Raw genomic sequence first — 15,257 nt, forward strand, 5'->3', positions numbered from 1 at the left:
GGCAGAAGGAAATACCTAAACTGCACAAAGCTGTAATTAACTGCTATTTCTCTACCATGCAGGGCTATTCATCTAGACTCAAAGTTGTACTCTGCCCAGAACTGGAAAGACACAGTAGAGAAAGCAGTTTGTACATCAGAGGATCATCTAATTTAGCCTACAGATCCATTCTGTGTCTTCAATTTCCCTTCTCAGTTTGACCCAGCCCATGAAGTCATCACCCAGCCCATTACAAGGTAGAGGGAAGATGACTGTGGTAATGCAATAATCACATGTTGCAGCTCCACTCAGCTCTCTCCCCATCACCTGATATTTATTTATTCAGTGGTCAGACTGAACTCAGCTGTTAGTCTTGTTACAAAACAGCAGATGTTCATTAGCACATTTAATGTAATCTGCTTCTGCCAAATCAAACTGAAGGGTCCTACAGAAAAAATAAAAAAAAAAACCCTTTACTAAGTCCCAAGGTAGCCTTTAAGGTCACAGTTAAGTGCAAGAGTTCTGTACTTCTTATAAAAGGTTCTATTTACCAGGATTTTAGCTTCCACTGCTGAGTGGATTTCCTATGTTAATCAAAGCCTGACTGTCTTGAAACACTACAACAGAACAGGGTAAAAAAGTAAATGTTAAATTAAGTTTTCCAGGCTCCTCTCCTCCTTGACAGCTCTGGTTTGGATTATTGTGTCACTTAGGATTTGAAGGCTTTAATCAAAAATCATCTTCCAGGCTGCCCCCAAAGTGGTATTTCATTAATTACTTCTAATTTTTTTATTTTTGGGTGGGGGTAAAGGGGGGAGAAATCCCCTCTACAAAACTAAGCTTGTTCCATAACTGAGAATGCCATCATCTGCAGTTGTTTTCTGCAGGCACATGGTAACTGAGCAGGTGACTGGGACTGCCACCTGCTGAAGATGTTGCCTAAAGCCTTCTTCTCCACTAATTCCTGGAAAATTCCTTCCTCCATCTCACCTCCCGATGATCAGTGGTGTCCTGAGCTCATCCCTTTCTCTCATGAAGCAGAGAACTCTGCTGGAGATGTCTCTGGCCAAGGGACCAGCTTTACTTTTCCAGCTAGAGTGTGTAAGACTACAATGAAGTTTACACAACTGAGCAAACTGACAGTTCCAGTGCCCTTGTCTCAAAGTTCCTCCAACTCCATTTTCCCTACTTGCAGTTTTTACAACATGAGCAAGAGGGTAATTTATCTTGAAGCAGTGATTCTTTAGTCGTGCACTCTCAACATGTCATAGTTTTCAAACCAGTACTTCTGTGTGCACTGTGCCTAGGATTTGTGGGAATACCAGAGTACAAGTTGCTTTATTGATACAAATCAAAAATATAATGCAGAGGTAGCTTTGTATACTCTTGTGCACCAGAGCCCACAGTGAGCAACTCCAAGTCTTCTCTAAAATAAAATTAAAACAAAAATATCAAAAGGGTTCAGTGTAACTACTGATATTGTTTCCTTGAGAGGCAGCTTTGTGCTTCCAGAGAGTGTGCTATAAAATCCAATTATATCAACAATCATTTCCCAAACAGAATGATTTTACTAAAAGCAGCAGGAGTACCTGTGCTGACTTAATGCATAACCAGACTCTGACCAGCCCTTTGAAAGTTTACTCACTGTTTACTAATGAGAAAATCTGAACAGCAGTGCCTCTTGCTGGCTCAGTTACTAGGTGAAGAATTCTGTTTTCTACTGAATCTGATCCAGCATTACAGGATCTGTTTTGTCATTTAAATCTGGAAGGAAAAAGGTTTTCCATAACCATAAATTTCCCTGTATAATGTACTTCATCTACTAAGTGATCTCTAATTTAAATGTATTTTTCAGATGACTTTTAAAATTATGTAATGGAATTTAATTACTATTCCTCTACAAAGTGGCTCAGATGCAACAGATTTGGTTTTATGCTTTTTTTTTTTTAAAGCTACTTCCCTAGTCTCTCCCACCATTAAAATGCATGTTTCTCTGTTCTTTCCTTTAGTTGTCTTTCCCCCACACTGCAAATCCTGAAATGCACATGAATTACCTCAGTCAGGAAAAGCTGACATTTTTTTCCTTATATATGCACAGTTTCCTACCAAAACTCAGCCACCCCTTTCCCTGAATATGCTGTTCTCATTTTTAGTTTTTATTATGTGCCATCTTCCCCATAGCTACCAGAACTCTCATCCACTGCTGCAATCCTCCTTTATACTAAAACCAGGGATGGAGATTTGACAGATCTCTTCAACCTTTTTCCTTCCCTCATTTCTTCATCAACTATTAAAATTAGATGTATCAGCTTTCATTCCAAAATATTCTCCTAGGTTTTTAGGTAAATTCTACCCTTGAGGGAAAGGAGAAAAAACCCCACCACCCTCCCCAGAGCAGAATACAAGGTCTCCAAGTTTTGCATAAAGCTAATTCTTAAATAATCCATTCATGTTTATTATATTATCATGAAAAACTGAACAGAAACATAACTGACTTGACCTATATCCTGTTAAGCAGCTTTCCTTACCTTGGTCTCACTTTATTCATGCAGAGAAATCTGGCAAGATTACTTGTTATAAAGGACTACCAGCAAATCCTCTGGTGTTCCTTACTGATTATAGCCCATGTTTCACATCCCTAACTGCCAAACTATTTCTATTTTAAGCATTTTCTTTAACAAGACATCTCCTGACAATTATCAATAATGCTATCACAAAAATCTGCCCAGATTTCTGCTACAGATGCAGCTCTCCAGATCTTCAAGTTCCCTACCAGAAACAAAACCAAATATGACCACAGCACCTTATATCTGTTCTCTTTACACATCAGAAAAACATTCTTGTGTAAATCCTTTCATGAGACAGAGAACAACACAGAGGTTGCAACAACTATAGTGAGAAGTTATAAAAGGATTAGGGTGGAATAAATATTCTGTGCCCATGCCAGTACTACACTGATATTTCTTAGTAAGCTAAAGCTCAGCCTCTTAAAACCACAAAAAACTGCTTTTGTCCTCAAGAAATTTAATTTCTACAACGTGAAGTCTAAAGGTTTGTTATTGAAGATTAAACACTCAAACCTGCAGCTGACTTCAACAAGAGAGATCATTCCACATCTATTTACAGCTAATTACAGAATTCAGAATCAGATGATACTCATTATCCTGTTTTCCAGTACCTAATCCTGTATATACACAACACAGAAGGAAAATGCTCTGATGCTTGTGGATGCTTGGTAGAAGAAATTTTTTTGAATACCTCCAACTATTCAGCTTTTTAAAGACTTGTACCTCCCTTTACAACTAGCAAGAAATGACCATGTTGAAACTGAAGCAACTACAATTCCCAGCACACAAAGCAAGTGATGTGAAGTCTGCCAGTGTAAGCTTGAAGAATTTTTTTTTTTCTTTTGGTGGCTTTTATTCCAGCTTCAATGTTTCTACACCCAAAACACCACCAAAGGGTCTACAAAAATCAAAACAAAAATCTGCAAAAATCTCTTGTGCCTGTTTTGTGTTCTTGTGAAGATATCAGAGGAAACTTTTTTTTTTTAAAAGAATGTAAAACTGTTTATATATGAGTGGCTGCTTTGCTCATCAGGCCACAAAGGTGACTGGTGAGAGGTGGCTGCACTGGCTAGAGACTTGGAGATGACATTTCAGAGCAATCTCCTATCTCAGTTCATCAATGCCTGATGATTTTCTGAAAATATCCACAGAAAGGGTGCACCACTGGATGCTTCCAGTGTTAAATTTTTTACTGTGACAGCTATCCACAGGAAGTGCTGTTTCCAGACTCTCTCATGCTTGCTCACCATGCTTACTAATTTGCTCCTCCTTTTCTCAGACCTTTTGGCAAGATTTAAAAGCAAAACTCCAACAACAAAGACACTCCCCCTCCAAGAAAAAAAAAACGCTTTCCTTTTTGCATTTCTAAAGAGCATTATTCACTCCTTAAATAGGGTTAGAATAATTAAGGTATTTAAGACTCAGTCACACCTAAGTAATTCTTAAATACAAGCTGAATCCCTCCTTTGGACAATGCACGTTTTAAGTCAAGCTCTTTATCAAGATTCTGCTGAAGCTCAGCAGCAGGAGGAAGAGCACTGTTTGTGGGAAATTTCTGTACATTCTAAGAAATGCAAAACAATTAGCTTGTCTCTTTGATCTAGGTAACATATCACTGCCAAAGATGTTATCAGCCCAGTCACAAGCAAAACCACTGGAATTCAATATTTTAAGTTGCAGAAGAATTGAAACCCTTGCCTACCTGATATGCCGTTCTTGCTGGTGTTCAATAAAGCTACAGAAGCTGCAGAAACTCTTTTATTATTCACAGTCTGCCCTGGTTTCCTTGAGGTACATTCTTCACTATCACTGTCCTGGAGATTTAGTAGCCTTGGCTGAAAACACTGCAGTCGACATGATCTGATATTGCTTAGGATTTCAGAAAGGGACAGTCTGTTTTCACAACGTTTATTGGAAGCATTGGTCCGTGAAAAATTAGAAGAAAAGTCCAAAGTCTGGGAAGAGCTTGAAAAACTGTTCAGCATTTCCGGATCAATCTGTCTCAGGACAGGATCATGTTCTGTGGATATTCGGTCCATTATAACCCTAATTAAAAAAAAAAAAAGAATGAGGAGAGACATGAGTTTAACATCTCTTGCTAAGAATTCCATCCCTTGAAGGGGAATGAAGAGTCAAAACAAAGCATCTGTACCTTCCACCCCTGCCAATTCGTCTCCTTGCAAATCCTATACACCTCCTGGGAATTGTAAGGGTTGTAAGGCAATGCCTGAACCTCAGCTTGTCCAATCCTGCCAATTCTGAGTCTTCATATGAAGAACTAGTTTGGTCCAAACGAGGCTATAAAGAAAGAAGAAAAGGCAATTTTGCACTCATTTAGAATGTATACTTTGACTAGGCTATGACTACATATTTATTGTGCACAACCTACAGGAAAGAAAATACTGAAAATGCCCACACAGCCATCACTTTATTAGTATGCTCAGACTGTAACTTGAAGGATTTATTTTTAAAAAAAAACATGAATTCATTAAGCACAAAATCCTCTTTCCTTGATTAGTCATAAAATTAGAAGCCATAACCAAAATACAGAATGAACCAGCATGAATTCATCCCACCAAGAAGCACATAAAACTGTCCTGCTCAGCCACAGGTCCACCTGGCCCAGGACCTCCTGCCTGATAATGGCTCTTTTGGAGACTCATCACAGGACATCAAACACAGGGAGCAATTATTTTCTTGTTACAGCCTCTGAGCTTCAGGCTGTTAGAAGCTCCAGAAGCTCAGGACTTCCTGCAGGCAAAGCTGCATCCTGAGTATGTTTTTTTAATAACTTGAGGGTCTACCCTTCTCAATTTGTCTAATCCCACAAGTAAAGGTCAGCAGCATGAAAGCTCTTGCCTGTAAAAATGAGTTAATGAAAAATAATTGATAGGATGGCCTCAAAACTACAGCCCAGCTCCAGTGCTAAGGATGACAATACAGACAAAAACTTGCAGTACTTATTGTGACAAAGAAATATTATCAAGGACCCCACTGAATCACCAGCTGCACAAAGCAATGTGACAATTCCCAACACAGCTTGCAACTGAAGTGTGTAGGCAATGTCAAAAAGGGTTCCTGAACTGACACTTCAGTTTTATTTGTGAAACACATCCTGCCAAAGCTAAGAGAGGCTGCTCTGAAAGGCCTTTGTTCCAATACACAGCATTCAATTACCACATCCTGGCTCTACCTGCAGTATCAGCTTACCTGAGGGTATTTTTATTACTTCAGGAAGATCTTCATTATTATTATGAACTCAAAACTGCATAACCTTTACAAGCAGTAATGCTGTGTGCTGTCTGGAATGTCTTATATGACAGGTTAATAAATATTCAATAATATAATCAATGTTTGTGATCAGCTTAAACTTACAGCAACAGCAGTGCTTAAGATACAATTAATTTATGTCAGAGTTAACCAAAACTCAAAGGGTTTCAGTAGCTAAAAAACCCACAAAGCTAACATTAAAGCTGTTAAATAACCTGCTTCTGAACAGCAATGGAAAAGTAAAAGAAAAGAATTTAAAAAAAAGCTTCCAGTCATCACAGCTTCATTTTGCAAAGGAATTAACCCACAAGGTAGAAAAAAAAAAAAGGTAATTTCAAGAGAAACTTCAGCTAACCCTCTGGAGCTGTAAGAACAAGTTAGTTAACTGAAAGAGCAAGGAAGTTAAGAGGCCACACAAAAATGGGTGGCACACAGACAAGTATCACCTTAAACAAGCCACTAATAAATCTCTGCAGGAGGAGCAATTAAAAATAATGACATCATCTTTGAAAGATTGATTTGTCTGTGGTTTTCTGTAAGTGGTAACACAGCAGGACCCTGCAAAGCAGGTGCAGGAGCAGGTGTCAGCACACACCTGACCTGTGCACATGAGCTGTGTGTGATGCCCATGCAATAATTTGAGAATTTTGGGGATGTCTGGGCTTCTGAAGCAGCCTAACTGGCAACTAAATGACTTCTCTGTAAGTGAAGAACAAGCACACAACTCTTTTCTCATGTAACTTCATTCTTCCCATGGGAAGCAAGCAAAGACAAACCAAACCCACTGTGGTGTTGTGCTGCCTTTCCTGGCCCTCTGCAGCCAGAGGACCAAGCTTGCTATAAGCTTGCTGTCTGGTCAAAAATCTCACTGTGAGTGGTTCTGAGTTGAAGACAGGACATAAATAATTAACTCTGCTCATTGTTCCAATTGAAAACTAAAGTTTTTTCAATATATCTACAGTTTGCCCTTATTTCAAAAGAATTTTTTTACTTAACCATGTCAAAAAAACCCTCAACAGCTTCAACACCTTTGTTTCAGCAGCAGACTCCATTCAATGCCTCAGCAGGTTGTCTCAGCAGAGAGAGAACTGGGACAACTGGTACCTCATGAGCTCTAAAGCTGGGAAGAAACAACATGCTTGGAACTGTGGGGGACAAAAAAAAAATCTCTCCTTAACAGTGGCTGAATTGATCTGCAGGGTATACTACCCCGAGGTAATCATGCAGGAAGAGTACAGTGAGGAAAATCTGTGTAGAAAGTCAAAATTACTCTGGCTTCACCAAATTACCAAAGCTTTGGTGGTGAAAATGGGAAGAGAAGACATTTGATGTTAGTACTAATTAAATTTTAAAAACCCAAAACATAATTGAAGCCACCCAATTCAACAGCAGATAGTCTTACAGCATAATACTGGCATCCTGCTCTCCTCCTGAAAGCACAAGGTCCATCAGGATCATTTTCTTCTTCTGCTTCTGACACTGGTGAGGATACCTGGAACAGGAAGCAAAGGCATTTGTCCAACTGCCACATTTACATAAAACAATTTATTAGCCAAGCTTATATTTATATAACATGCCACACTGATACATTAAATGCAAGTTTCTCAGAAGCACGGCTTAGAAAACCAGAACAAAGTAGCCATTTATACAAGTATCTCTCACAGATCTCCCTGTCCAGCAGAGCTATTCCCCATTTCAAAGCCAGACAGCCCAAATCACAGGCAACTGAACTTTCTGCTTTTGTAACAGAGTATTTACCTGTGGGAACTCATCTTCATCTGAGCTGTGGAAGTCATACTGCTTAATATCACTCTTGTTGATAGCAGGCAAGGGCTCAGCAGAGGGCTGTTGAGGAGTCACCACACACTCTAGTTTAGGTTTCTTCAGGTATTTCTTCTTTTGCCGGACGACGTCTGACACCTCCTCCTTTAGAGATGAATGATGAGGATGCTGGTTGGGAAAAACAAAACAGAAAAAAAAAGATTTAACCTTGCCTATTCTGCCTTCAAGACGTGGCTGCTGATCTGCCCAAGCCCCTCAACATGCAGCATCTCCAGATTATTTCAGACACATGATGCAAAATGTATTAAAAACATTTTAAAAAACAGAATTTTATCTCCGACTGTCTTTACAGGTATTTACTAATAAAAAAACTGAAAGCTTTCAGGTCATATGAGGTTATATCAATGAGGTTCCATGCTTTGCAGTACACTCAGTATACTGCAATTTAAAATCCTATTCCAACTCTTTTCTGAAATCTCAGTTTTCTGTGGCACTTCAGTTGTCTGAACTGCTCAGATATGTTCAAAAGAGACTGGAATAATTCGTGTTTCTCATTTCTCAGTTTACACTTTTTGAGATGATATTATTCCTTTTTGCTATTCAAGATTTTGTTAATCTAAACCCTCTGCAGGAAGAAACTCCAGGAATATTACACTGTTAACTTCAACACAAATGCTATTAAGCTGCAGAGCTTTTCAATTAAAAGGAAGATTACTCCACTCTGCAAAATTCTCAGTTGCACCTAAAAGTTGAGTACAGTTTTGAAAAACTGTTACAGTTTACCCTAAATTACCAGGAAGTGTGTGACTGAAACTAACTCCAGCAGCAGAGCTCAGCTCCACAACTGGGGCTGAAAACCTCACAGGTTTTCACAGCCCTTGCACAAGGGCCAGGGCTGGGGGGTTGCATTCAGTCCCGTGACCACTAGGTGCCGTGGGTGCTAAATACAAATTTCACAAGGTCTGCAACTCTCCAGCCTCACAGCCAAGCACAAGGAGTTCAGGTTATTTCTCAAAATGATGCCTCAATTCAAAATCATCTGTATTTTCTTGTCCTGTCATCAGAACATCAGGTCTTATCCTTTTTCTATACTGTACTGAGCTCGGGGTAACGATGGCATTAAAAGGGCTTGCAGTGAGAGTTGGTTCTGGGTTTGTTTTTTTTTAGTTTGTTTGTTTTAAACACATGACCAGCTAGTATTTAGACTGTCAGCAAAAAAAAGCTCACCTTAACTTTACATTCTTGACCTTTGTGATGATTTCCATTATGAAGAGTGGATGGAGTTGTGCTCATCTCTTTTTCAGGTCTATTAAGCTTCACTTCGTTGAGGATTTCACCTCCATAGTCACCCAAATGGTACCTCAAAAAAAAAAAAAAAACAAAACACAAACAACCCACAATTAAAAATGTCATACTTCATTTCCACTGGGAAATAAAACATAAAACTGAAAAACATAAAACAGGCAAACTGTCTGCAGAAAACCCTTCTATTTTAGCTCCTGAAGCTTATGGTGCTCCAGCATTCAGCCATCCATGTGTACAGGAGACCTGGATCCACACAGAAATAAATTACAGAAGGGGTTTCCAAACCTCTTTGATGAAAATGAAACCCTCGCTATTACAAATTACTTCTCACAGATATAAATTTGCAATTTTACCTTTTCTCAACAACTTCTAATGTTAAATGCAACAGCTCTCGTTTTGTTTTCTCTCTTCTCTTAATCATCTCCAGAATTGTTATGGCTCTGCTAAACTCTCTTCTTAATTTCAACATCTTCTCATAGGACGCTTCGTCATTCTTTCGATTCTGTGGAAAGGTTGAACAGATTTTAAGTCAAAAGCAAAACCTGTGATGCAAACACAGCAAAAGAAGTCACAGAATGCTGCTGCAAGTGAGAATCTTACAAGAAACACTTGGAAGAAACTCCTCTTAAAGCATAACTCACTTTTAAAATAGAGCCACAAAACCCAACTTCTAAGACTAAGCTGGAGAACTTCTCAGCCATTTTTCTGCTCAGATTCCATACCAACCCCATGGAAGTTTGTCAGAACAAGGAATTTAAGACTTCCTAACTTCCTTTTCCCACCTTGACTCTGCACACAATAAAGCTGCATATCTGTGTGTACAAAGTAAGACACTGAGCAATTACAGACCTCCCAGTTCAAATTGATTCATGCTTCAAATACAGACCCTGAACTACTTACTCCCTGGCAAATGGAAGATCATTTTTCCCTTTCACAAAGGAGAATTTTGTGGTCCCACAGCTGCTTGTTTATGTGCCAGGACCTATAAATCTCCCTTTGAGTTTCAGCTTTCTGGAAAACTGACAGACTTTAAATTGTCTGCAAGAACTGGTGGACTGATTCTACGTTGACTTCATCATTCAACAGGTTTGAAATTTAGCTGTGTGTCCAATATTGCAACAATTAACAGAGACAATCAGAGCAGTGACTGTGGATACAGCAGGACAGATCCTGGATAGGAATAATTTTGATTCCTACCACTGCAGGCTTTTAAAATGACCAATTTCAAAGAGTGAAGTTTCATGCATTACCTTTCTGGTCTGCATCTTCTCAGTTCTCCTCCTGAAGGCCACGTAAGGATCGTTGTTGGTGGAACCATCCCTCTTCTCCTGTTTGATTTGGGGGATGAGAGATGGGCCCCTGCAATTCTTACGTTTTCTTACCCAGTAGTCATACACAGCCTTTATCAGGTAGTCATCCTCATTTAGCAGCAGTTTAGCTTCCTGAAGTGTTACAAGCTGAAAGAGAAAATCCAAATGGTGCAGTTGAGACAGGGGTGAGGTGAGGTGCAGGGAGAAAGTCACTGCACGTTCACACCTCTTGGACACTTGCTAAAGAAGCTTGATTCTTTCCCAGGACAAGAAAGAAAAGGGAGGAGAAAATACTGATCTAAACAGAAGCCACTCCTTGAGCCACCTGTTGGTTTTCCTAAGTTGAAAAAATAGCCCCCAACTTTTCTGAACCACATCATCATCTTTCAAAAGCTGTTGTATGATAGTCTAGAACTTCATCAATTTTTCATAAAATCTGAAAACACTGTTCGAAGGAGTCCCAAGCACAGGATATAAATAACTTACTACATGCTGCAGATCATGACTTGTGTATCACTTTGACTATTTTTTTCCCCTCAAAAAAAGTTTTACTGTTTAGCCATTATGAGCACACAATTCCTTGCAGTTTAAGGTTGATTCCCCTGAAAATATTTTACTGTAGTATTTACTGTAGTAAATACATTCTGTAGTAAACCAGTTTGGTTGTTTTTTTCCCCCCAAAAAAATAGTTACATTGAGAAGCATCCCCTTGCTTCCAAAGCATGGAAATCAGCCCCTAATTCTAAACTGGAGTGTAATTTTCTCGCACTTGTGCAGTTTTGATTCTCATGTACATTTATACCCAGAACCATCACCACAAGCTGCTCTGTATCAACATGGGTAGATGCTGTAGATTGTCCTAACACCCTGTGATTTAATTAGAAATTATAATTTAAAAACAACTCCCCCCAAAAGCTCTCTCCTCACTTTTTTTTTTTTTTTTTAAGTGGCCAATATTGACAGTAAGAGACAGCAATGTAATTTCTGCATAACCACACAAACACTTGCCTTAATAGCAGGAAATAAAACAAGTTGAAAAACACACAAACCTGGAACCACCCCACCAGAAAACTAAGAAATCAGCAAGCTGTCACCTCTCAGCACAGCACAGTACCTGACTAGAGCTGGCTTTTTCAAGCCTGTCAACCATTATTTCAAACTGCAGTGGTTTGATTTCCATCTTCCGATTGAGTCTGTTCAGTAAAGTTTCATCCTCAGAGTCCATATCATAATCTGGCTGTTCATTGTCCAGATTAAAGGCTGAAAGAAAAAATACACATGTACACATCCACAAAAATTGAAATTTTGGGGAAGTACCATTGTATGGAAATACACAAGTGTGCATCTGAGCAGGAGTTAACAACAATTTGATAAAATTTCAGACTCAGAAATCTCTCCTTTTATACTGAAAAGTTGCCCTGTGTGACAGCTGCAAGAGAGTAAACAGAAGTTGCTTGGCTTTGACTTCTGATATAAGGGGATAAAGAAGTTTCATTTTAAGTGGCTTCAAGGGGTGGCATGAAAAAAGCTTGAGCTTCAAAAATTACCATAAAGGCACAGAAACCTCAGCATATCTTTGCAAAACATGACCAAATATGCTTGATAATGCTGCTATAATACAGCTCCTCCAGAGTATCACAATTAGTTTAACAATTAACATAATCTCCAATCAAAACTCACATTTGGAAAAAAAGCACTGTCACTGAAGTTCTAGTATCATTTCAATTGCTCACTGTTAAATATTTCAGCAAACCTAGAGTCTTAGAGTACTTTATAGGCTAAATTTCTTCCCATAACTGTGCAGCTAACTGTAAAAATGCTCAACTGATCCTATTGGAATTGATACTTTCTCCAAAAATGTGGAACCTGACTATTCCTCCATACTCTCCCATTGGTGAGTTCTTGCCTTCACAGCCAAGCTCATGTCTTTACTACAGATTTCACTATTTCCCATGCTTGGACAAAGCTGCTACTAAAAGAAGTCATTCAGATAACACAGCAGAAACTGATTATATCAACAAGCATAAGCAAATTCCATACAACAGCAAGAATTCTTCATATGAAACATTAATCATACCCAATAAAACTCAAGGAGGTGAAACACCAACTGTAACACTCCAAATAATTCACTCCACAAGTCACTGTACCAAGAGCAGGGAAGGCTCCTTAGAGCAGATTCTTTTCTCACCAGACAAACAGGGTGGTTGTCTTTATGCTCTTAACTCATGGCTGTACCTAAGCACTGACTTGAATAAAACCTCCACTACTTCCCACTGTGCTCCCAGAGGACCTTAAAACAAAATCTTGAAAGAGGAAGAAAAACCCAGGAGAAAAAAAAAAACCAAAAAACCCACACTAAATAAAGCTTTAAAGCAAATGATAGTATTTTCTCTCCCATGGTCTGACCATCAACCAAAAGGCAATAAGCAGCTCATTCTTGCCATATCTCAGACTAGCCCAAGACCACTCTTTCTGTATTCCAGTGAAAAAAAATTAATAATAACAGACTGGAACTATGAATTAAGTGGAATTACGAGAAGCCAAACAGCCAGTGGTAGGTCAAGTATCAATGAGCTACCTGCCAAGTGTCAGTGCTGGACTCAGTGAAACCACTCTGCTACAAACCATCTTCAGGTCCTGTAAGCTCAGCTCCAGCTTCTCCTGAGTGACCCCAGCAGAGCCCCCTGGGAGAACCAGGTGTTGGCATCAGCCACATAATGACCTGGGGGGGACTGTCCCACCTGAGCTCTGGCCCTCACACTCCTGAGCTCCACTCAAAACTCTTCAGAGCTCTCCCAGGCAACTTCTGCTCCTCTGGAATGATGCCCAGTACTGCACTTCCCCTCTGCTATGATCTGGAATTCAATGACCTCTTAAACCATAAAGTGCAAGCTTCCCCCATGCTAAGATCAGAGCCTACAAAACTACTGCAGTCCACTATAAAATCACATTCAAATAATTCTGCTTTCCCATCATGTTGGAAGAGTGACAATAAAGTCTCTCCAAGTTTAACCACGTTCTCAGAGATGAGGTGAGAATGCAGTGAAATCCACTGAAGTCCAGAACAGACACAGCCTTTTACCCTCATCTTGCATAAAAACACCAACCTGCCATAGGTACTTCAGTAATCCCCTGTGAACAGGATGTTTCAAGTTGATTTTTCTAAACCAGGGTGTCAGCAGGAGGATCCCTGGGACAGAAAAGCTGTGATGCTGTTCACCCACACACTGTGAGCAACACCTGCAAACCTGCCTTCAGTCCACACTGAGACAGGGAGAGTTCTGGAACCATGCAGCTTCCTGAGCATAAGAACCTTCAAAGAAAAGAACCTTCAGAACAAAATCAGACAGGCTCAAGGGAGATGGAAGTAGCAGGAGACACTAGGACTGGCAAGTAGAAAAAAAACAACCAAAAGCCCAACAAGCAACTTAAAAACCATCCACATATTATGGATCTCAGTGGTGAGATGGCAAGACCTCCATCTCAGATAGAGCAGACATCACCTAAAGCATCTGAAGTAACCCTATGGTGCAGCTCAGCTGAAAGCAGACAGTCCCTCCCTCTGGCTGCCCTCCCTCTGGCTGCTGTCACCAAGCTGAACCAGTTTGCTGAGTTCCCAGTAAACATCAGGACCAGTTCAAGCCACACTGGGGTGTTTGCAACCGCAACTGAAACAGGGGAGGAAAGTGCAACCTCCTCTTCAGGCTTTATATTGGTTCATCTGCCCCAGTGAACCACTGGCTAAAGAACATCTCAAGTCCACCTAACTTCATGCATGGTTTTATCTGCCAATAATTTAGTACAGCAGCTCTCTTAGCAGTCATCTTGAGACTTCATAAATAACCAACTCCTGAAAATCTGGGAAATGGAAAATAAAATGTAAATAACCCAAGCCCCCCGATTTTCAACTCTACAGAAATACTTGGCCAAACAACCCAGCTGACAAAATACAAGGTATCCAAGGTGAGCTTCCTCACAAGTTACAATCACTAAATCTGATTTTCTTATACATAAAGATACCAGTGCTGCACTGAGAGCTGCAGCCCTTGCCACAACTCCTGCTTTTCATCCTGCTGGCAGTGCTCCTCATGCTGTTGGTCAGGACCTGTAGCTGCCAAGACCCCTCACTTTCAGGGACAGGGGGTTCACAGGGAGGCTGTAGGTTAATCAGGGAAGCAATGGAAGCAACCCCTGCACCCCACCTCCTGTTTCAAGACAGGCAGGAAGGCCACAAAGTCTCAGCAGCTCTGGAAGTGTAGGAGTCTCAGGAAATGCAAGGCTATCACCCTTCCTTTAACTGCTGGTTGCCACCACAAGGAGATAGCAACCCCAAGCTGGCTCACCACAGCTCTGGGACACCCCTGGGAGTGTTCTTCTACCCTGAAGTTTGTCCATCAATGCTTTTTGAAATGTACTCCCAGTGACATCCTTAATCACCAGTTTTCTTCTTTTCCCCAAGCACAGAATCAACTGTAATGACTCCAGAAAAAGCCATTTTTCATCCTGGAGTTGGCCTCTGGTCTGGCAGCTTGCTGGCTTCAAAAAGCATCACAAGACACGGGTGGTTTCTGTGCTGTGTGATGTTCCCATCCATCACCACCCTCTGCTTCTGCCCCTACCATAGCAACACCTGCAACTGTTCAGCCAAGCCTGCAAGAATTAGGGAAGAACCAGACTGGGCCCCAAAAATCCCTGTGCTTCTCATGGGCTGCTACTGGGTAGCATCTTAACACCCACCCTGCTAGTTCACAACCTCTGTCCCTTCCTCCTGCTAATTCCTGGGAGATTCTTGTGATGATAAGCCTGAATTTCCAGCTCCAAAACACCCACATTTCTCCCCATTTGATGTTTTGTATAGTGCAGTGCTGGAGAGGGCCCTGGTGAGCCCAGCAGTGGAGCTGACCTCACATGAATCCTCAGAACTTGTTGTTGGCTCCCTGCTAATTGCTGTTGCAAATCAACATCCTGGTTGACATCCTCTGTCACTTTTCCCACTCCTGATGGCAGTATCTGTCAGAGGGATTTGCTTTGGTTTATTTCAGCT

General features: G+C 40.4%; 1 protein-coding gene across 2 annotated transcripts in view; it reads right to left on the reverse strand.

The window, feature by feature from the left end:
- EPC2 (enhancer of polycomb homolog 2) overlaps positions 1–15,257 on the reverse strand; it is a 41,786-nt gene that overhangs the window by 7,633 nt on the left and 18,896 nt on the right. For both annotated transcript variants that reach the window (XM_071746390.1, XM_071746389.1), the window contains exons 3-10: positions 11,328–11,473; positions 10,154–10,360; positions 9,257–9,405; positions 8,826–8,958; positions 7,575–7,766; positions 7,219–7,308; positions 4,699–4,844; positions 4,249–4,592 (exon numbers count right to left, since the gene is read on the reverse strand). In XM_071746390.1, the coding sequence (XP_071602491.1) occupies positions 4,249–4,592; positions 4,699–4,844; positions 7,219–7,308; positions 7,575–7,766; positions 8,826–8,958; positions 9,257–9,405; positions 10,154–10,360; positions 11,328–11,473 (1,407 nt within the window). The remainder of the gene's footprint in view (positions 1–4,248; positions 4,593–4,698; positions 4,845–7,218; positions 7,309–7,574; positions 7,767–8,825; positions 8,959–9,256; positions 9,406–10,153; positions 10,361–11,327; positions 11,474–15,257) is intronic.

The sequence above is a fragment of the Heliangelus exortis genome, chromosome 6 (assembly GCF_036169615.1).
Source record: "Heliangelus exortis chromosome 6, bHelExo1.hap1, whole genome shotgun sequence".
NCBI lineage: Eukaryota > Metazoa > Chordata > Aves > Apodiformes > Trochilidae > Heliangelus > Heliangelus exortis.